The 19,219-nt window shown below is 35.1% G+C and overlaps 1 protein-coding gene across 1 annotated transcript in view; it reads right to left on the bottom strand.

Annotated features, from left to right (window-relative positions):
* The window catches only part of LOC108664362 (transcription factor collier), a 50,677-nt gene that overhangs the window by 9,635 nt on the left and 21,823 nt on the right, over window positions 1-19,219 (bottom strand). The window contains exon 5 of the mRNA XM_047883141.1: window positions 7,363-7,444. Within this exon, the coding sequence (XP_047739097.1) occupies window positions 7,363-7,444 (82 nt within the window). The remainder of the gene's footprint in view (window positions 1-7,362; window positions 7,445-19,219) is intronic.

The raw sequence follows: 19,219 nt of genomic DNA, 5'->3' as shown, positions 1-19,219 counted from the left end.
ATTACAAGGAAGGTCAGTTCGTGTTGACAGTAATTAAAAACGTCCTCTATCACTGTTTAATTTACCTATCACCTTATAAATTATTTGCTTCTATTTATTTATCTATTTCAACGTAGAGGTAATCATGATATCTAGTCAAACGGTACTTCGAGCCTAAAAGTTTAAAAAGCATGTTACCAAAATTAAAAAAATCGAGGTTATCACAAGATTTTATTAAATACAAGGTTTTGTACTAGTAACAAGCAAAGATTGAGCTATTCTTGCACTATAGAAGGCTCCCAAGTGAGCTGGAGCACGGAAAAATCGTATCCGCTGAGGCAATTAAGCCTTACTAATAATTTAGATCTTAAAGTTATAGTAGTGATAGATTCACGCATGCATGACGGGTTAATCCGTTAAAAATCTTATACAATATCACTATCGTTGGCAGAGAAATATTTGATAAAAAAACTTAAAATGAGAGGCTGAATTTCATTTTTCCTAAAGTAAACTCAAAATTTTAATGTAGGCCATAAGGATATTTTCTTCAATAATCCTATATTGAAAATTCAATTCTCAAGATGTAAACCGAAAATTATTCCAGAGATCTAAAAACCAGAGAAAAAAATCAGTCTAGATAAAAAATCTCGAAAAATTAGAATTATTTTTTTAATACATATAATAAAGTAAATAAATTGAAATCGTGTGGATGTTATGGTAGAGAAATTGAAGCTCCATTCACTCCTCTTTGTGGTGCTTAATAGAGCGTTGGGTCGCTCCACTGCTCTGATTCATGTTTGTGAATGGCAGTGAATGAGGCCATCTTTAATTTCGACGCATTCATGTGAATAATCAAAATGTTTTGTTCATTATGAACGATTTGGGTTTCTTGAATTCACTTGAACGACTTTGGTTTAGGGAATTAAACGAAAAATTTGGGATTCATCTCGAATGATTTTTATCATTTCAATGATTTGAGATTATTTTAAACGATTTGAGATTATTTTGAACGATTTTGAGATTATGTTGTACGATTTGGATTTGCTTCAAACGATAGTTAGCATTTTGAATGAATTGGGATTTTGAATTATTCAGTGAAGAAAGATTGCGTGTAGGTATGTTGATGGACAAAGATTTATAACTCATTTCCAGACATTTGTTCAATTCGGTGACAAAACTGTTAATATCAACTGAAAAAAGCGACATAAACAGCAACCTTGAAGTTCAAATTCCGGAAAACTTACATTACTCATTCTGAGAGCTCATACAATTCCAGCTGATTCTGCGTAATATATCAGTGAGAAGCTTGTTACATTACTCTGGAGATTTCATAGAATGCGCGTGAAAGTCTCATGGAAAATCCGTAGAATTAGAAAAAATTTCTGTAAAATTTAAACGACGCAAAATTAAATCAGAAAGAGCGTATAATTTAAATATAAAATGCGTATATTTAATTGGCGTAAAGTTCGTACGTCGCCGAAAACTGTCACCAACAATGTGGCGCGTGACGCAGAGATAACCCGAGAAGTGCAGACACTTGCTAACAATTAAGTGTTACAATAAGAGGACGTCCAACGTGATGTTATATTAAAAGCAAGCTCCACGTGATGTTATATTAAAAGCAAGCTACGCGTGATGTTATATTAAAAGCAAGCTACGCGTGATGTTATATTAAAAGCAAGCTACGCGTGGTGACGCTGATAACAGCCAAAATTTCCGGTCCACAGGACAGCTTTGGTGGCGCACGTGTCACGCCGCCGCCAGAGGGCGCATCGCTATTGAGGTGTACGGTCTCTGCTGATGAGTTTGCAGTGAGTGCTTACTATACGTAATGGGGCTAAATACTCAAACATACCGTACCTTCTACTTATATTATATTTGTTCTACTAGTTTGAGAATAAATCTCACCGCCGCCAGAGGGCGCATCGCTATTGAGGTGTACGGTCTCTGCTGATGAGTTTGCAGTGAGTGCTTACTATACGTAATGGGGCTAAATACTCAAGCATACCGTACCTTCTACTTATATTATAATTGTTCTACTAGTTTGAGAATAAATTTCACCGCCGCCAGAGGGCGCATAGCTATTGAAGTGTGGTAACGAGTTTCCGTTGATGCTTATCAAACATTATTATGATATAATATCCACGCTTCACATGCATTCCCTTCGTAAAATCAACTCATCTGTTGATGAATTTTTCCTTGAAAATAGATATTAATTTCTTAACCACGCAATCCAAAAAGTGCGCCCCAGCAGACAATTATAGAGTCTGAGATATATTAAATGTGGCATAGTATATGAGTGAAGTTATCTAGGGGGTTGGAGGGCTGAGGGTTGGAGGTTGAGGGCTTAGCTATGCCAAGCACGAGAGGTCATCGGCGGGTTCAACCCTCTGCTTGTCGCTTCTACTTAGGAAAAGTGGAATTATGAGGTGTAGAATCGGGAGGAGTAGAATCGGGAGGAGTAGAATCGGGAGGAGTAGAATCAGGAGGAGTAGAATCGGGAGGAGTAGAATCGGGAGGAGTAGAATCGGGAGGAGTAGAATCGAGAGGGAGGAAGATAAATGAGAAAGCAAATGCGAAGGAAATGATTAAAAGGAATATTAAAAAGGAGCAAGTGAAGCGAGGAATAAGCTAGGTTAATTGAGGGAAAAGAGATATGTAGAAGAATGGCGTGTGGTGTGAAGTAGATGTGAGGAGGTATATATGTAGTCTTATTAAGTTAGTGTGAAAGGTAAGATTAAGAAGTTAAACTACGAAGTATACGTAGCATGGAAATATCATCAACACGTCGTATTATTGAGATTAAAACATCGCACGACATTTCATGCAAACATGATCACACGTCGCTACATTTTTAATTCCCTTTAAAGTTCTTTATGGCTTTCACTTCTTTTCAACATGCAACCTCGCGTTTAAACAATCACAATATTAACAACGTTATTCTAACAACGTTATGTTAACAACGTTATGTTAACAACGTTATGCAAACAACGTTATGCTAACAACGATATGATAACAACGTTATGCTCACAACGTTATGCTATCAACGTTATATTAAGAACATTATGTAAACAACGTTATGCTAACCACGTTATGCTAACAACATATTAAGAACGTTATGCTAACCACGTTATGCTAACAACGTTATGCTAACAACGTTATATTAAGAACGTTATGCTAACCACGTTATGCTAACAACGTTATATTAAGAACGTTATGCTAACCACGTTATGCTAACAACGTTATGCTAACAACGTTATATTAAGAACGTTATGCAAACAACGTTATGCTAGCAACGTTATATTAACGTTATTGACACATTAAAAGAAGTATGGCATAACGCTCGACATGGTGTGACGCACGATAAGGTATCGCAAGCTCATGTCGGTAACCGCTCGCTGGGACGGCGCTACTCTTATCGCAACGATACCACGCTTATCGCAACGATAAGTTTATCGTCAAGGCCATTAACGATGTCGCAACGCCAACGAAAAATAAAGACGCTAACTTCGGCGTTTGCTTGCATTGACGCGGGCAACGATCTATTCAGGCAGGCAACGGAAATGCGTTATAATTTAATATATTTTTTAGAGGTGGTCTTTAAATTAGTTAATAAAAATAAATATAAAGCTAGTAATTATTTATTAAATGTTTAATAATATATTATATATAAATAATATTGTATAATTATCAATCTTAAGTTAAAATTAATAATAATTTAATTATTTAGAATACAAATTAAAATTTAAAAGTGCAATTGCATTGATTCTCGTAGCCATTCGTAAATATGGAAATATCTTCTTGATCTTTGGCGTCTTTGAAGTAAAAACTAATTCTCCTTCGACAAAGTACGACAATTTGCTGAAAAAGATAAAATATGACTGAGATTTGCAATATGGAATTAAATTCGGCACATAAATTTATTAATGAATTTTCAATGTTGTAATTCAGATAAAAAATGTCTCGGGTTCCGGGGAAAAGATGTTGACAAAAAATGTTCGCTGCGTGTTAATATGTGATGTTATATGTAATGGAATAGCCTGCACATTCATTATTCGCTAACGAAATTACTGAGCAAATTTTTCCCAATTTAATTTTAAATAATGGACTTTAAAAAAATTATATGCTGTCTTTCGAAACCATTTTTCGATTCCCTTTTGTTCAAGTTTTCAAAGTGATAGTCATGATAGTCCGAGTTATGGCTATTTTTCTTGCTTGTGAAAAGCAATAATACAAAGTTTTTTAGTTTTGTGCGTTTGTGTTGATGTACTAAATATTAATTGTCATTATTATAATATTAGCTGATGTATTAAACATTTATTGTAATCATTGTATTATTAAATGATGTATTCAATATTAATTGCCATTATTATATTATTAGTTGATGTATTCAATACTATTTGACATTATTACATTATTGCTTGATGTATTTAATATTAATTATCATTATTATATTATTAATTGATATATTCAACATTCCTTTTCCTCACGCTGCACTGTTTTTTATATCCGTATATCAATAATCCGATATAGAATTAATAAATAAATAAATTATTATTAAAGAATCAGTATGCAATTAAAAATAACTTGAAAGGAAATAATAAATAAGAAAATAATGAATGCGTTAAAAGAACGCAAACAAGCGAAAAGAGCGTCGCCGCTAATTGCGCACGACAGCAGTTGTCAGGCTGGCTGATCACACTCCTGTGTAAACAAGCGGCGCTTGTATATGTATGAGTGTTGCTCTTGTGTACACATACGCATATTTTGTGTGCAAGCAGAGTACTTTGATCGTAAATCAAACTGTTGATTTTATTTGATACATGTACACAGATGCTGTGTAGCGGTGGTGTATCTGTATCAGATGTTTACAATCAAATGGGAAGTTATAAGATATATAAGTTTATAATATAGTTATAAATTATAGAGTAAATAATGTTAATTTTTTATTCTGAATTTTTGCTACATGAAAAAATTTTTCCTATATTTTGATAAAAACAATAGTGGAATAATTTTCATGAGTAGATATGAATAATAACCAAATCATAACTGTTATTTTCAGTGCAATATTCTTTGAATGTTTTTAAGAGAACTTGAATCCTGAATAATCACGTTCAACACGAATTATTTAATATCTTATCAATAGAATTAATTTGTCAGTCTTTAATTAACTCAGGGTAAGAGTCGGAGCATTTACCCTCATTTCGGGTAATTATTTAAAGCATCACAATTTGCCGTACTCAGTCCTAATCATCCACATCAGTTTAGGATAAGTAAGCCGTGTTGCATTACTTCAACAAATTATTCTGGATTAACCGAAAGGAACAATTTTGTCATTACTATAAATATTTCAAGGTAACCGAAAAGAGATGTCTTACCTCTTAACAAATATCCAAAGGTTACATAAGGAAACAGTCTCATCATTTCAACATTGGTAACAAGGCTAAATATGTCAAGGTAACCGAAGCCTTCTCAATAATTCACCCTAACCCAGAACCCAACACGCAATAATCTAAAGCAAAACTAAAGCCGTGTGTTATTTGTGTAGGTTAGCAAGGTTGTTGTGGATGGGGTGTGTAACAAGAGGAGACTTAGAGCGATATGCCCCCATGCCCCACGGTGGGGGAATAGATGCACCCAGCAGCCCCAATGACAGGGGCCATTCACTAGGGTGAGTTTCATGATGTCTTGTCAAAGTAAATTTGCGTGGCTTCTTATTTGAGGTTCTGGCCGCCCTATGTAAACACCTTCACTTATAATTTATGTGCGCGCGCCCTGAGTACTGATTCTTGTTGGGGGAGGGTATCATTCCTCGGGGAGGGAGGGGGGAATGGGTATGCAGGGGAGAAGGGATGTGGATTGAAGAGGGTGGATGGGGGGAGTGGATTGAAGAAGGAGGGTGGGGAATGGATTAGGGAGAGGGGGAGGAGTATGGTTAGTGGATTTGGGAGGAGTATAGGGAATAGATTGGGGTGGGAGGTGGAGGAGTAATGGATTAGTTTGGGAGCGAAGGAATGTATGGCGAGAGCGTTAACAGAATGAAATCGATAAAAACGAAGTATTTACAAAGGAATAAAACTTATAACACAGAGAGATTAGTGAGAGTTTGTACAAATAGCAAAGCAATATCTGCACTGTAGTGGGTCATCCTGACCCAGTTTAGCCCGACACACAAGGCGTATCGTCGCTACGAACGCTTTCTACTCGCGCTGAGAAACTGAATCAATATTTATACAATTAATTTTTCTTTGTGTTTGTATAAATGAATGCACGTTGGTTAAATTAAAAGCGTGTGTACCTACTTGTTTTATTCGCATGTGAAGAAAAAGTGTAAAGTTTAGGCAATATGTTAATACTAACGCGACGGAGTGGCGCCATGCAAGACAATGAGTATATTGGCTAAAATATCAACATGTAAATTAATATAAAATGAAAGAAATGATTTTGCAAAGAACGCCTGTTTTTTTTTAATTTCTATGTGAATTCTACAAAAATGTAATTATGCCGTCGAAACTTTGAATTATTCTGATTAGGATTTTGGTATCTGTCCACAACATGGAAACTTGCCAAAATGTGACTTTGAAAATATTATTTGCAAAAAAATGTAAATGTAATTTTTTAACGTTATAAATAGACACGACAAATTTAGCTCGACGTGATAGCTTCCTGAAAACTTAAATTATGAACGAAATGTAACGACTATCGGAAATAGAGATAAGGTGATAGTGCGGTATCAATACAAAAGATGTTATACAATGAAACGCATGACATACAAATTGCAACTATAAAAAAAACAAGTAACGAAATAAGTACAAGTGATGCACAATACCGCGATGAAAAATAACGATAGACAGTATAATGATGCCGATGATTTTGATATACAATGATTCAATGAAAAAGATAATAAACAGAAAAAATGCACTAGATAATTATGTACAGACATTAAAATGTTACACGAAATATTCCCGAAGAAAGGGGAATTATCAGAGCCATTACCATTAAGAAAAATGCATGGATCATGTTGTCCAAATAGTGACACACTTTCTGCTCGTAGCACTGAAATGCAGAACCAAGATGGACCATGGTGAACCAAAGATAGGGCAGTGCATCGCTACGTGGACAAATTGATAGGCGTTGTTATACGAGTGTTGTCACACTCAGAGTCATGAGTGTGACAAAGTCTTGTTTACGAGTGTTGTTACACTCAGAGGAATGAGTGTGACAAAGTCTTGTTATACGAGTGTTGTCACAATCAGAGGAATGAGTGTGACAAAGTCTTGTTTACGAGTGTTGTTACACTCAGAGGAATGAGTGTGACAAAGTCTTGGTTACGAGTGTTGTTACACTCAGAGGAATGAGTGTGACAAAGTCTTGTTGACTCACCTGGAAGCGCCGCATGTCCCGCGGGTTGCCGGCATTTTTCAGGCAGTTTTGGTTGCATTTCAGGAAGAACTTGAGGAAAAATCTGTAATGGACCAAAAATTGTGAATTAAAAATTGGCATTGATGAGTTGAGACAAAAATGAGATGTTGACGATCTTAACAACTCATTAGTAATTTGACGAAACTCGCGATCTTGATCGAACTTGATCGAAATGTTGAACGAAATTGATCGAAATATTGATCAGACTTGATCTCAATCTTGATCAAACTTGATCTCAATCTTGATCAAACTTGATCTCAATCTTGATCAAACTTGATCTCAATCTTGATCAAACTTGATGTCAATCTTGATCAAACTTGATTGAAATCTTGATCAAACTTGATCTCAATTTTGATCAAACTTGATCTCATTCTTTATCGAACTTGATCAGAATTTTGATGGCTAGCTGGACGGCCGAAATGCTAACGAAGGCCGGAACGATGGCGGCCAGACTGCAAGTAAATTGCGTTTCATTCAAATAACTGCCGGACTGAAGACCGGTATGATGACAGGGATGAAGACCGGCATGATGACAGGTATGAAGACCGATACACAGAGACCGGGATGCAGGCCGGGATGCAGGCCGGGATGCTGGCGGGGATGATGGAGTTCAGCTGTTGCTACAAACACAAACAAGCGAGCAGCAACGGCCGCTTTTGGCTCATCAGGATAATTTTTTGAGGTTGGGGAAACTGTTGAGTTATTTCTGAGCTGTTAGTCCCCAATTCCTGGGGGAGAAACGGTAAGGGGAGGAGGAAAGGAAGGCTCCTTCCCCAGGGAGGAATTTTACCTCACTTAGCCCCTTTCTTTGGCACATTTTCCCCACATATTTTTCTTCACATGCGCTTGCGCAAAGCACAAAAATATAGCAAAATAATCAAAGAAAAATAATCGTAAATCTGGTGAACTTGAACCGAAATTATTAGTTCAAAATATCAGGAAATATTCAAGATTTACCTTATTTAATATGTAACATAACATAATATGTAACATAATATGATATATACATAGTATAATATGCAACAAGTTTGGTAAACTTACTAATAGCTAATTCTGTTAGATTCAAAGCAATGAATATTTATTATTAGGTCGTTACGATGCATGGTAACGGTAATCAGGTGATAACATCACAAAGTCAATTACCTATGGTATTTACCCATGTAATACCATAGATAACTGCCATGCAGGCGAGAGTTACCTTGATCAATAGGCCGCTGCCTGAACAAGTATAGCATTTTGATGCCACAACGCATTATAAAAATCTGGTTTATATCATGTCAAAAATATTATTATCTTGGAGGTTTTTTCTTTAAATACATAATATTTGATATTATAATATTTTATGGTATTGAAATAATAAATAATACCTGTTAAAATTATAAAATAAAAAATAGATGAAATGTAATCAGAGATAAAAATGCTATTAATTGATGAAATTCGGAATAATTCTTGCAAAAGAAGTTGTGCATAAATGTAAAAGAATTATTAATTGTGTTTTAGATTAATCAATGTATTTTAATAATATAGATATGATCAAATTAAATCAAGTAGAAGAAGAAAGGAAAATATTGGTATAAATTCAAGTTTATTTAAATTTAAAATCAACCGCTATGATTTTTAGCATTACAAGTTGATTAAATTGCATTATAATTGCAGCAATTAAGTATAAATTATAAATAAATCCTATTATTTAAAGAAGGTAAAAATTCAAATTCAATTAAATGTTAAAATCATTTATATTCTGCGCACTATAAATCAATCCAAGCGACACCGTCAGAGGGAGATACGAGGGTCGAGAGGGTTAACTAAGGGCAAAATCAAAGCAGATGTCTCTCGTCGAGTGCCTCACGAACTGGGTTAAGTTACCTCTAAAGGTTTAATTACCCTTAAAAGAGCAGTTCATTAATTACCTTAACAGGGTAATTCGTCAATTACCATCTAACAAGTAATTCATCAGTTATTCTCTAAAGGGTAATTCAGCAATTACTCTACAAAATTTAATTTACCAGATACTATGTAAATGGTAAATCATCAATTATACTCCATGGGTAATTCATCAAACACTCTCTACAGGGTAATTCACGAATTTCTAGAGGGTAATGGAAGAGTGAGAGTCATAATTTTAGTAAACTTAATTAATTGTAAAAACGTTCGTGGGAGAGGTAATATGCTTATTTTCATATGTTAAATAGTAACAATGTAAAAAAATTTCTAGTTTAATTCTCATTTTTAATGCATTTAAATTACCCAGTAACTTGTTCATCCATAAAATAACTATCCAGTTTTGACCGATGTTAACAGAGATATTAAACGATATTAAACTGAACAAAATAATATAAACTGATAATGTTTGGTATTAGAAACGACGGCCGTGGTTTGGGTGCAAAGTAAAAATTTTGTTCCAAAATTTTTAGAAAACTTTTTAAAGTAGTGTGGCTTGAATAGAAATTAAAAATTTTATCTCGATATTTTTTGAAGCAATCTGTCATGTAGTGTAGCTTGAGTAAAAATTTAAAATTTTCACCTAAAATTTTATGATGTAATCTTAAAGTTTCGTGACTAAATCTTTAACGTCGTCTAGCTAGAGTTTAAAATAAATCTTTTTCCAGACCAGAGATTCCGCAAAAATTCTTTTCCCTCATACGTCCGAGGCGTCAAAAATTCCTGAACCTTCACATAATGGCCGTATTATGGGCGGCCAGCCTTGCCCTCTCGACAAGTGACCAACATACCAGTAAGGGTATTAAGAGGGTTACCCTCATGAGGGTTACCCTTGTGCCCATACCCTCGCAGTTATCACTCAGCGAGGGCTGGTCTAACAGCCGCGCGGTGATTAGCGCCATGTCAACCAACACGTACACTCACAATAATTAATGGGTCATATGGTACCAATAGTGACACACTTTCTTACCCTCAGTACAAGCAGAGAGCGGACATAGCGCTATAAAATGTATAACGTGTATAACATTACTATGGAATTATATATAAATTGTGCTATTAACCTATGTTACGTTTTCTTAATTCATTAAATAATATACTTATTTATTTTCAAAGAATGATTCGATTACACTTCCATTACAAAAAAAAGTTCAATTAAAACTATTTTTTTATTCACTTAGAAATTACCCATTATGCTAACTTACACAAATAATTTATAATTACATGTAAATCAATCTTGAATTTTCAATTGATTGTTGCATATCTATTAGGGAAATTTCAAGTAAATCTTCTTCATATTCGAATCACTAAATAACTATTACTAATATAATATTACACTGTATACTGTATTGTAGCTATTGTTACACTGTATACTGCATTGTAGCTATTGTTACACTGGATATTGTATTGTAGCTATTGTTACACTGGATATTGTATTATAGCTATTGTTACACTGGATATTGTATTGTAGCTATTGTTACACAGTGTACTGCATTGTAGCTATTGTTACACAGTGTACTGCATTGTAGCTATTGTTACACTGTCTACTGTATTGTAGCTATTGCTACACTGTATACTGCATTGTAGCTATTGTTACACTGTATACTGCACTGTAACTATTGTTACACTGTATATTGTATTGTAGCTATTGTTACACTGCTAATTGTTACAGTCATTGTTACACTGCACATTGTTACAGCCGACATTACACTGTACATTGTTACAGCCCATTGCTACTCGTATTGACTTCTCACTGCGCATCGTATTTTCCCTTAGCAAATTTCACGCTCAATGAACTCCTGCCTCACAATCATGAGATGGACTGCGTGTAATGGGATTTTTATGAGGTACAATCGTGTGTGACCAGACAGACAAAATCAAAATGCAATTATCTGAGTCCGATTAAATGAAAATAATTTTACGAACTAATCTGTTTTTTTTTCGTGAATATTTAGTCCAAATTGTGGCTGATCCAATTAAACACAATTAAATAATCAGGTAGCAAGTAATTTGGTCAAAATTATAGCGTAATCAAAATATGTAACAATATATATATTATTTACTTAATTCTATTAAGTAAACTATCGTTAATTTTATAACGCATAAATATATACAGGAGGTAACATTAGCCTTAATCCTACAGGAGCATAGCACACCAGGATTAATGAGAGGAACACGTGAAGGATCTTTGCTGGGGCGCTAAAAAGAAGGAGGCGGTAGCACCCTTCTGGCGACCATATGTCCTGATGGGGGAGTGATGGGGGAGTGATGTGATGTGGGGGAGTGATGTGGGGGAGTGATGTGGGGGAGTGATGTGGGGAAGTGATGTTGGGGAGTGATGGGGGAATGATGAAGGTGAAACACTAGTGATTGGTGCAGTGGATGAGTAATGGAGTGATGAAGGTGATGAAGGTGATGGAGGTGATGGAGGTGATGGATGCGAAGATAAACTCTTGGCAATAATCCAGCAGAGAAAATAGAAACAATATTAAAATTAAACAAAAATTCTGGACCAATTAAACAGTTTGATGCTTGGACGGAAGATAAGTGAAGGTGGATCTTTTGAATCTTTCGCTTTTTAAAAATTACTTTTAAGCTAAGATAAAATAATAAAGATAAATAAAGATAAGGATATTATGACGAATTAAATACAATGATAGGATAACGAATTATGTATAAGAATAGCTTAATGAATCAAGGATACGGATAGGATAACTAATTAAGGATAAGGATAGGATAATGAATTAAGAATTAGAATAGGATAACTAATTAAGGGAAGGGATAGAATAATAAACAAAGGATAAGGGTAGGATATCGGACACTATTACAACACATCCCATAAGATGGTGACAGCAGTAATAGTGACGCCGCATGTCCAGCGGTCATAGCTCTTAGGAAACTGAAACCGGTTGCTGACTTCACACATTTGGCGGGAGCGACACGTGCGCGTATAACGCTGTGCGTATAATACATTACGTATGACGTCGTTGTGTTCGATGCATTACGTATAACGCCGTTATATTTAAAGTTGTTGCGTATAACACCATTACGTATAGCACCATTACATATAAAGCTGTTGCGTATAACGATATTTCGTATAACACCATTAGTCCATTACGTATAACACCATTACGTGAAGCGCCGCTGCCTATAATGCATCAAGTATAACTACACCGCGTAAAATGCACAACGCATACCGCACAACGTTTGGTGGTGCTGCTTAAAAAGGCAGTTCATTTTTATATAACATTATAAATCAATTACCATAACAGTTAACTATAATTACCCTAATATTACACAAATTTCCCTAAAATTATACAATACCTACGTTATTATTACACATAAATTATCTCATCATTACGCAATCTTTACCCCATTATAACACATAAAAATTACACCAACATTCCCCATTATTTACCCTAAAACAGAGTTTAAACTCAAGTTTCTAGGCTGTCAACATCGCTAGAAATGACAAGTTGCGCCACATGCATGGATAACATTCATGAATACTGCATCCGTTTCATGAATAATGTTCATGAATACTTCATCCGTTTCATGAATATTATTCATGAATACTTCATTCATCTTATAAAATGCCATGAATTTTACCAAACAAAGGCGAGTGCTGGTGCATACCTTGCTGTAAATCTTGGCCGCCGTATAGGTGGCCATTGATTAAATTATCCTCAGAGAAAACGAGAACAATTTGATGTGAATAAATAAATAAATAATGTGAGAGAATTTATATACTTTTCACTTGTTTATATATTAAAATGTTGGTATTATTTCTTAATTTATTAGACGTTATTTGTTTCTAGAATTTATCAATTACTATATATTATAAATAGGGATAATATATAAGCACACATAATATATAATTCAAGTTAAATAATGAAGAAATTATGCAAAAATTAACTAATTAATCTATAAAGATAAATAGTAGTAATTATAAGTAGTTCAAATAATAATGAAAATAATTTTGTAAACAATAAAAATTAAATATTGAATTATCATACTAAAATTCCATACTGAAAAAAAAGAGAAAAGGAAGAATAACGAGCAGGCAATATCAATCGGAAATAAAAGTATATGTTTATCAACAAAGCTAATAAAAAGCATTAGAAGATAGATTATTGTGCGTCGTGAATAACATATAACAATAAATTATGCATTCAATTACGTATATTCATACGATGAATCTTGCTTCAATGAATTCTTGTGAAGAGATATTGTTTGGATAACCCGATACTCAGAAGTTGAAATTTGCATTAAACGCTCGATTTTACTAAATATATAGCATAAATTAAACAAATTATCTAAGTGCGTTTGAGTTTTGACGTGTCAGATTTCGATCAAATTGCAAGAACTCTAATGAAATTTCGCCTAATCAGCTGAGCGCTAAAAGGCGGAACGGCGAACCAATCAAAGCCGAAGTTGCGGCGCGTGCCGAGTAAACACAGGCGTTCACACAGAAACATTCATGTATTAAACGCTTATCAGTGTGAATAAATATACATTTTATTAATTTAAGACTTAATGGTTGTGTTAAACTTCATAACTTAAATAATTTGAACGCTGCACCGTTAAAGTAAAGGTTTATGTTTTCGACCATTAAAAATATGATTTATATCGCGTTCACGTAGCCGAGGCCGAAACACGTGAACGCAGCAGAACACGTGTGCGCCCGCGGGTTTAGTTTCGTATTCCATGCTAATCCTACGAGAGCTTTTGTAGTGCACGGGAAACCATCCTATTATGAAAGCATTAGGGGGAAAGTCACAGGCCGGTGCCGCGTCAGGTTACTTTCTCGCTAGAAAGTCACTCAGGGAAATGAGGAAACTTTTGCCCAAAACACAAATGCGTTTATTTTTGCACCTTGGTGAGCCATTGTGGGTCATCCTGACTTAGTTTTACTCGGTAAAAAAAGCTTATCAGTGATGCGTGACACTATTTGTACAATGTAAACCACTACTTTTTTTGAGTGTGTCATAGCCGCGTTCATGAATGACGTTTCGTGTTTCGCTGACGTTTCAGTTAATCGCTGCATGACTGTCAAATATTTCATTCTCATATATCTTATTTTTTCGATATAATTATAATAACGATTGTTATATCGTGCTGCTATATAGCACCATTGATATCAAAAGTAACATCTAAAGGCTAAATCTTCAATCATATATAATTTATAATAATCGTTAAATTCAAACCCCGACACAACGGAATATGGTTAGGAGGGAAACGGTCTGTGGTAGGAATAGCGTTAGAAATTAGACGAGATATCAATCGAATTAGTAAATGCTTTTCAATCAACGTTTGCCCTCACACATTATAGGTAGGAATAACATTAGAAAAATTCTGGGCATCTAGAGGGGTACATTTACAGTTTGATTGAATGCAAGATTTAAGCGACGTAATAATATTGCCTCTATGGATGGATGTTGGGGGCTCGGCTCTTATATATACATGGAGTTTAAATGAACAATGGGGAACAAAAGACGTAGAAATGTCGTATAAGTGAATAATGGGGTACAAGAGGCGTAGAAATTTCATAATTTCATTGGTTTTGTTGGATTTTCATTCAATTTCGTTCCCCGTATACACGACAAATCGCGAAATATAGTTGGCCTCCCTTGTTACGCTCATACCAAGAGATTGGTCAACATAACCGGTCCCGCAACCGCACTCGCGACTCGCGAGATAACCTGCAATTTGGTGCGCGGGTGCGAGCGACGCGCGTAGGTTGTGCACGTGCGCACATACGCGCAACACGTGCGTAAAAAACGCTACGCTTGAGCGTACACTCGACCGACAAAAAAATTAATTTAATTGTCCACTTTATACGCGGGAATAAGTGCTAGTGAATACATGCATTACCGTATCTAATTCATCTTATTTTATTCACGAACAACTAAGAAATATCAACGAAAATGTCATATATTATATAAAAAATTATACAACATTATCAACGAAATTATTCAACATTAATAAATAAATTGTATAATATTCGTATCAACAAAATTATTCGATGTTTTTAAACTATTTACGTGCGCCTTAAACGTGCAGTTGATGCCAAAAATATCTATACAATCAGAGAGATAAGTGAGACTTGATCCAAATAGTAAGGCATTTTTCTTTGCTCTAGTGTGCAAATAATGACGTATCAGATAAGATACGGGTAAGAGATCTTACTTTAATTTGACCCATTCATTTTTCAAAGTTTTCATAAGAGATACTTGATGCGTTCAAAAAATATAATAAGAAAAATACTAATTATAAAAATTAGAAGGGAATTTTACGAATGACCGTTGACTGTACACGACGTCGTGCATCTCACGTGGCCACGTGTATGTACGTCGGCTGAGGTACGTGGGAAACAAAAGGAAGAGGACAATCGCGTCGACCTGAAGTGATTGGCAAATTATCGCTCACGACAATCGGCAATCTTCGGTACGCTTACCTGTTGATCTCACGTCTGAATTATCAGCGGCCAATGGTTGGCCACTGATAAATAGTCTATAAATATTAGTACTGTTTTATATGGACCATGGGACTGAAATATTGCTGGTCGATGCAGAGCTCCATTTGAATATTTCCTTATGTTCTGGCTCACTGCCACTGCCTTCTCCATACAGATTTTTCTGTTTTAAATAGTGAAATTGGAGAAAGATTTCTGTATATTAAAAAAAGAATTTGAATAAAGACTTCTATATAATAAATAAAAACATCGGATGAAGAGGTCTGTACATTAAATAAAGAATTTGGATGACAATTCACGTGTATTAAATAAAAAATTTGGATGAAAATTTCTGTATATTAAATGAAAAAATCGGATGAAGAATTCGGTATATTAAATAAATAATTTGGATGACAATTTATGTGTATTAAATAAAAAATTTGGATGAAAATTTCTGCATATTAAATAAAAAATTAGATGAAGATTTTTGTGCATTAAATAGTGAATTTCTACAAATTTACTATTGGATACCCTTGTTTTGCCGAGATTGGAAATACAGTTGTTTTGCCGAGATTAGAATTGTAGTTGTTTTGCCCTATAGATTAGCAGTGCTGCTGTTTCACCCGAGATTAATATTTCAGTTATATGGTCCGAGATTAGAATTGCAGTTGTTTTGCCCGAAATTAGCATAGCTGTTGTTTAACCTGAGATTAGCAGTGCTGTTGATTTGCCAGTTATTTGCCGGAACTGAATTAATCGAAGTGTGGGAACCCAACGATTGAGGGTGAAGTGAGGGTAGAGTGAGGGTAGAGGGAAAATAGAGGGGAAGTAGAGTGAGGGTAGAATGAGGGTAGGGTAAGGGTGGAGGGCTCAGTAATGGTGTGCTAATGTACATAATTGTATAATAAGAAAGTCAGGCATCAATGAAACAACGGAGCGTTTGACACAGAACGCATGCGTTCTGCACTTACAGAAGAGGGCTGGGAAATAGGGACTATATATTAACATGTGGTTATGGATTCCGAATAATGGCTGGGTTTGTATAACTGGATTCTTGGTACGTGTTATGGATCAATTACCGTGCGCCGATACAATGAGGTATTGTGGCTTTTGTATGCGCTTGTTTTGCGCGGCTTGTGGCAAAACGAATACATTACAAATATTTTGGAAAAAGATTATTGCCTCCAGAAAAGAAAAAATGTTGGCTGTGGGCGACTGAGAACATAAATTCGCATATTATGAACCTTATTCTTTGTATAAAATATTGGTCATTTATTTGTTTATCACATGCAGATTTCACGATTTATATTACATATTATATTATATATTTTATATAATATATTATATATATTATATATTACATTATATTATATGAGATTTGAATTAAGTATACCATTTCTATATTTAATTTCTTAACATAAAAAATACGAAACCAAATATAGATATTGGATAAAAAAACAGGAACCAAATTTGATAATAATTAAACATAATTATATATGAATCGAAATAGTACAATTAAAGATTCAAACATGCGTCAACTTGGCCAGCTAATGATATTTTAAACGGAAATACGGAGGTAATATAATTTAAATCATGATATAATATTATAAATTACGCGTTAACATATTATATATTACTAGTGAATTCCTTCTTCCAGGCTACCTAGAACGACATAACAAATTATTATTCTTTCAAATTTAAATCAAACTAATTGATGTGTTGAATTAATACTTCAATTAATTGATTGCTGTGTTTATTAATTTGGAATAAATATATCAACTCTCTTCATGTTGCTAAGGAGAAGCGTCGGTTGGAAGCAATAGCTTTAGAGATTTCCAAGAATGCCTACGTATTCAAGCAAGATAAGAATAATTATCTAAAAATTAAAATAAATATTAAATACATCTATTATTTTTTCACAAATTTATGCAGGACGATTCGTTTATTATTTTTGTATATTGAAACAAAATTGTGCACAGATCACCGAAATTTATTTGGCCATTCAAAATCGCCTCCCCAGCGTCTCCCCATTCGCTGGAAGGAGCCAAAATGAGTCAAAATGACCTGCAAAAGTGCATCGTTATTTGGACAAAGTCTCCCTCATTAATCTGAGTGCAAAGGTGCGCAGGGTTCGGTGCTTCGAACGCTCTTTACGCGCGTAAATCTGACCGAGCGCAAGACGCCGCGTGCGTACGATACGCGAGGGACGCGTACGGTCGAGCGTATGTACGCCTGGAGACCAATGACACTACGACGGCAACACCGAAACAAATCCGTTTTATTCGATGGCAACACTGAAACAAATTCTCTTTGTGCCAAGGTAACACTCAAGTCTTTAGAAGCCCTTTTCCTTTTTCAGAAACCCTTTTTCTTCCTCTTCAGAAACCCTTTTTCTCCCTCTTCAGAAACCCTTTTTCTTCCTCTTCAGAAACCCTTTTTCTTCTTCTTTATAAACCCTTTTTCGTCCTCTTTTAAACCCTTTTTCTTCCTCTTTAGAAACCCTTATTCTTCCTCTTTAGAAACCCTTCTCAATTTTTTTCGAATTCAACAGTGAAAAAATGTCCATTTTCGATGGCAACATCGAAATGAGTTCAATTTTTATGATAACACCGAAACATTGGCACTAAAAAAGCTTTCAAGTTCGTGTCAGTGTACGACATCCAAGCAGGCACGCTGACCCACTGAGTTTTTTTGAATGTCGGAAACTGGCGGTGAAGACAATATGAATGGGTCAAATTGTCCGAACAGCAACACACTTTTACCACACACAGTGCCAGCACGGCGTGGACGTAGTAGCACTGATATGTCCATTTAACGGACAAAACTGAGTCAGGATGAACCACAAAAGAGCAAAAAATGCATCGCTATTTGTTCAAAGCCTCCACACTTATTTCTCTGAGTGAACACTTAAAATACCAGCGTTAAAAAATACCTGCAGAACTCAAAAAAAGTCTTCTTGGCCTAAAAAAATCTCCTTGGCCTAAAAAAAGCCTCCCTGGCCTAAAAAAAGCCTCCTTGGCCCCGCAAGAAAAAGGCTCGTGGCCCCGAAGACTATCAAGTAGAGTGGCCAAAGTTGCCGTGGACTTTTCAAGTCCATTGCTCGGTGACAGAAAGAAAGGCTGGAGCCGCTAACCTGCTGGACGCTGGTCCAGGAAATACGACCAGCTGAGCTCCAGTCAAACACCTGGAATAAATCTCGCCCAGCTGTCGCCACACTCAAAGAAATGAGGGAGATTTTTCCAAATAATTATACAGTATTTTTCATATGTGGATCACCCAGAATTTAGGAGCGCATCAGTGCTGTATTGCTTGATAAATTATTCATTTATTAAGTATTCATTTATGAATTATTGATAATCCAGACTCTATAAATGCAGACTTCGAAGAACATTATTAGGCCAGAATATATTCAGGATACACATTTGA

Source organism: Hyalella azteca, unplaced genomic scaffold (genome assembly GCF_000764305.2).
Source record: "Hyalella azteca isolate HAZT.00-mixed unplaced genomic scaffold, Hazt_2.0.2 contig12079, whole genome shotgun sequence".
Taxonomy (NCBI): Eukaryota; Metazoa; Arthropoda; class Malacostraca; order Amphipoda; family Hyalellidae; genus Hyalella; species Hyalella azteca.
This window is presented reverse-complemented; position numbering and strand designations above follow the sequence as displayed.